Raw genomic sequence first — 2,493 nt, forward strand, 5'->3', positions numbered from 1 at the left:
TGTTTTTGTGTCAAAAAGTGTCAATATTAGCATTATTTTCACTGGAACGTGCTTTACGAAATGTGATTTGTTGTAATAGCCACCAACACAGCCGAAAGGCTAGACATAGTGGCAACGATAGCCCTATCCCTGGAATAAAAAGAAGACCTACTAATACACAGTCCCAATCAGGGCTAACCGTTATCAAAACACTCCCATCTCGGCGAGATTGGTGACATGATTTTAACGCTAGTGCGCAAGCGCGGGCTGATCGAGAGGGGCTCTCGATGACTTCGCGGTTCGGTGAACAAACACAAAAGCGACGTGCTATAGAATCTTGACTGGGGCAGAGTTGCCAATCCCCTCTATATACTGTCCCTGACCTAACACTGTACCTTGAGGTACTCCAGAGTCAACAGGACATAAAGAGGATCGGGTACCATCAAGCACTACTCGTGGTGAACGGTTTGATAGAAAGCCCTGAATCCAATGAAGAGTGTTAGTTTCAATTCCATCATATTTGAGTTTTAGCAGTAGACGATTATGAGGAACTTTATCGACAGCTTTAGAAAAGTCGAAAAGAATGATGTCTGTCTGAGTTACCGAAAGATGTGTTTTTTGAAAGTGCAAGTTGTGTTTCACATGAAGGATGTTTCCTAAATCCATGTTGATAATTTGTGAGTATCTGATGATGGTCTAGGTGACACATGATGCTGCTGTGAACAATATGCTCCATTATTTTAGAACACACAGCAGTCAAGGAAACTGGGCGGTAGTTGGCTGCCTTACTCCTTTCCCCTTTCTTGAAAACAGGGACAATATTCGCTGTCTTCCAGTCATCTGGAACTTCACCAGTGTCCAGAGAGTGTTGGCAGATACATGAAAGGGGCAGTGCAATAATAGGGGCCAGTATAAATATATCCTTATATTTATGTCTTTTGTTATCAACCTAATGATACAATCTTCTTTTAAAAGCGACTTTGGTTTGTTTTCCTTAAAAAAAGAAAATCACTTGAAAATAGCTCGAAAGACCTATTTCAGATAGGTCAATAGAGCTATTATAGGTCTATACAGCTCAATCGGCAGAGTGTACTGGACCTGCACAGTACTGTAGTCTGTAGGCAGACTACAGTCTACATTACAGTACAGTACTGGGGTCCGACAGTACTAGTACTGTACCTGTTTGGGCGATCTAGATCTGCTGATATGAGGGTTTCAGATTTGAAACGGATAGGATAGGGAAATGGTCTCTCTAATAGATATTTGCATCAAACCATAATATATAACATATATGTACATGTACTTTTGTAACGAACCACTGCGGAACACGCCACATGTGCTTTCATCATGATCATTACCATAGGAAAGCATGTATAATTTGAGTCACCATTTTAACCATTGAAGTTTTACAAGTCATGATATGCCAAACCTGTTTATATCTTGAGTAGAAATATAACAGCTTTTCGCTGTCAAACTTTCCAGAGGATTGTCTTATGTAATTACAGGCACATTCAAATAATTCTGTCAAATCGTCGTCAACATCGTCTGCCATTTTCACAACTGGTTATTCTAATTTAAAAAGGGACGCCGATAATCCGGATTATTTAATTATCTGTATATTAATAATTATTTCGTGTTATTTTATTATGGTATTTTAAATTAATGATATTTATTTTTGTTGAGATATCTGTAAGATTGATTATTGAACAAAAAAATATATGTATCGTATTTAATGGATAACATTCCGGCTGCAGTTGGGTTTTTTTCACCTTGACGGCTGCTAGGCTACGTTTGAACGTAAACGTTTGAAAGGAGTGGCGTCAGACAGCTGCACTGTCTCTCACTGGAACCGGGGCTGAGCAGGACCGGGGCTGGTGAGGACCGGCAAGATAGGATAACTCGTCCGGACTTGGAGCATGATATAACAGTTGGATATCTTATAACTACATTTTATAGTGTATACGGCTTATAAGAATGGTTATATGGCAGTGTTTACAGTCAAAGAGAGGAATAAAGATGGTTTAGAAATACAAGTTAAACTATATTTATAGTATTTTATCTTTGTATTCCACGATATAGTGTATACGTCCTGTGCACGGACATCATGATCAGACAGGAGATGTTATAGTGAATCTATCCGTAGTTATTAATAAAAACATATAAAGGCAGCAAAGTTTGCAGTCAAGAGGGGTGATTTGAAATAGAAAAAAAAAACATCAAATCAATCGTCAATCTCTTTAATTATATGCTGATATTGGAACGTAACCGGTAACAGATAACAGGGACACCCATATCAATATATCAAGTACTCATTATATCTGTATTAATGGATCAAATGCATAAAGGTGACAGTTATTAGAGTCAAGAGATGAGTAAATATGATTGAGAAATTGAACTATGTCTATAATATTTTTATCTTCGAGTTGCATACTAGTATAAGATCCTAAGCAGGAATTTAAATGGAAATAAAAAAGCTAGCAATGCGAACGGTCAAGAGAAGCATCCTAGTGATTT

The 2,493-nt window shown here is 37.9% G+C and overlaps 1 protein-coding gene across 2 annotated transcripts in view; it reads right to left on the minus strand.

Annotated features, from left to right (window-relative positions):
* The window catches only part of LOC110450400 (acyl-CoA-binding domain-containing protein 6-like), a 10,073-nt gene extending 8,517 nt beyond the window's left edge, over positions 1 to 1,556 (minus strand). For both annotated transcript variants that reach the window (XM_021497889.1, XM_021497888.1), the window contains exon 1: positions 1,409 to 1,556. In XM_021497889.1, coding sequence (XP_021353564.1) covers positions 1,409 to 1,531 — 123 coding nt within the window. In that variant the 5' untranslated portion in view covers positions 1,532 to 1,556. The remainder of the gene's footprint in view (positions 1 to 1,408) is intronic.
* Positions 1,557 to 2,493: the final 937 nt, after the last annotated feature.

Source organism: Mizuhopecten yessoensis, unplaced genomic scaffold (assembly GCF_002113885.1).
Source record: "Mizuhopecten yessoensis strain PY_sf001 unplaced genomic scaffold, ASM211388v2 scaffold5197, whole genome shotgun sequence".
In the NCBI taxonomy this organism is placed as follows: Eukaryota; Metazoa; Mollusca; class Bivalvia; order Pectinida; family Pectinidae; genus Mizuhopecten; species Mizuhopecten yessoensis.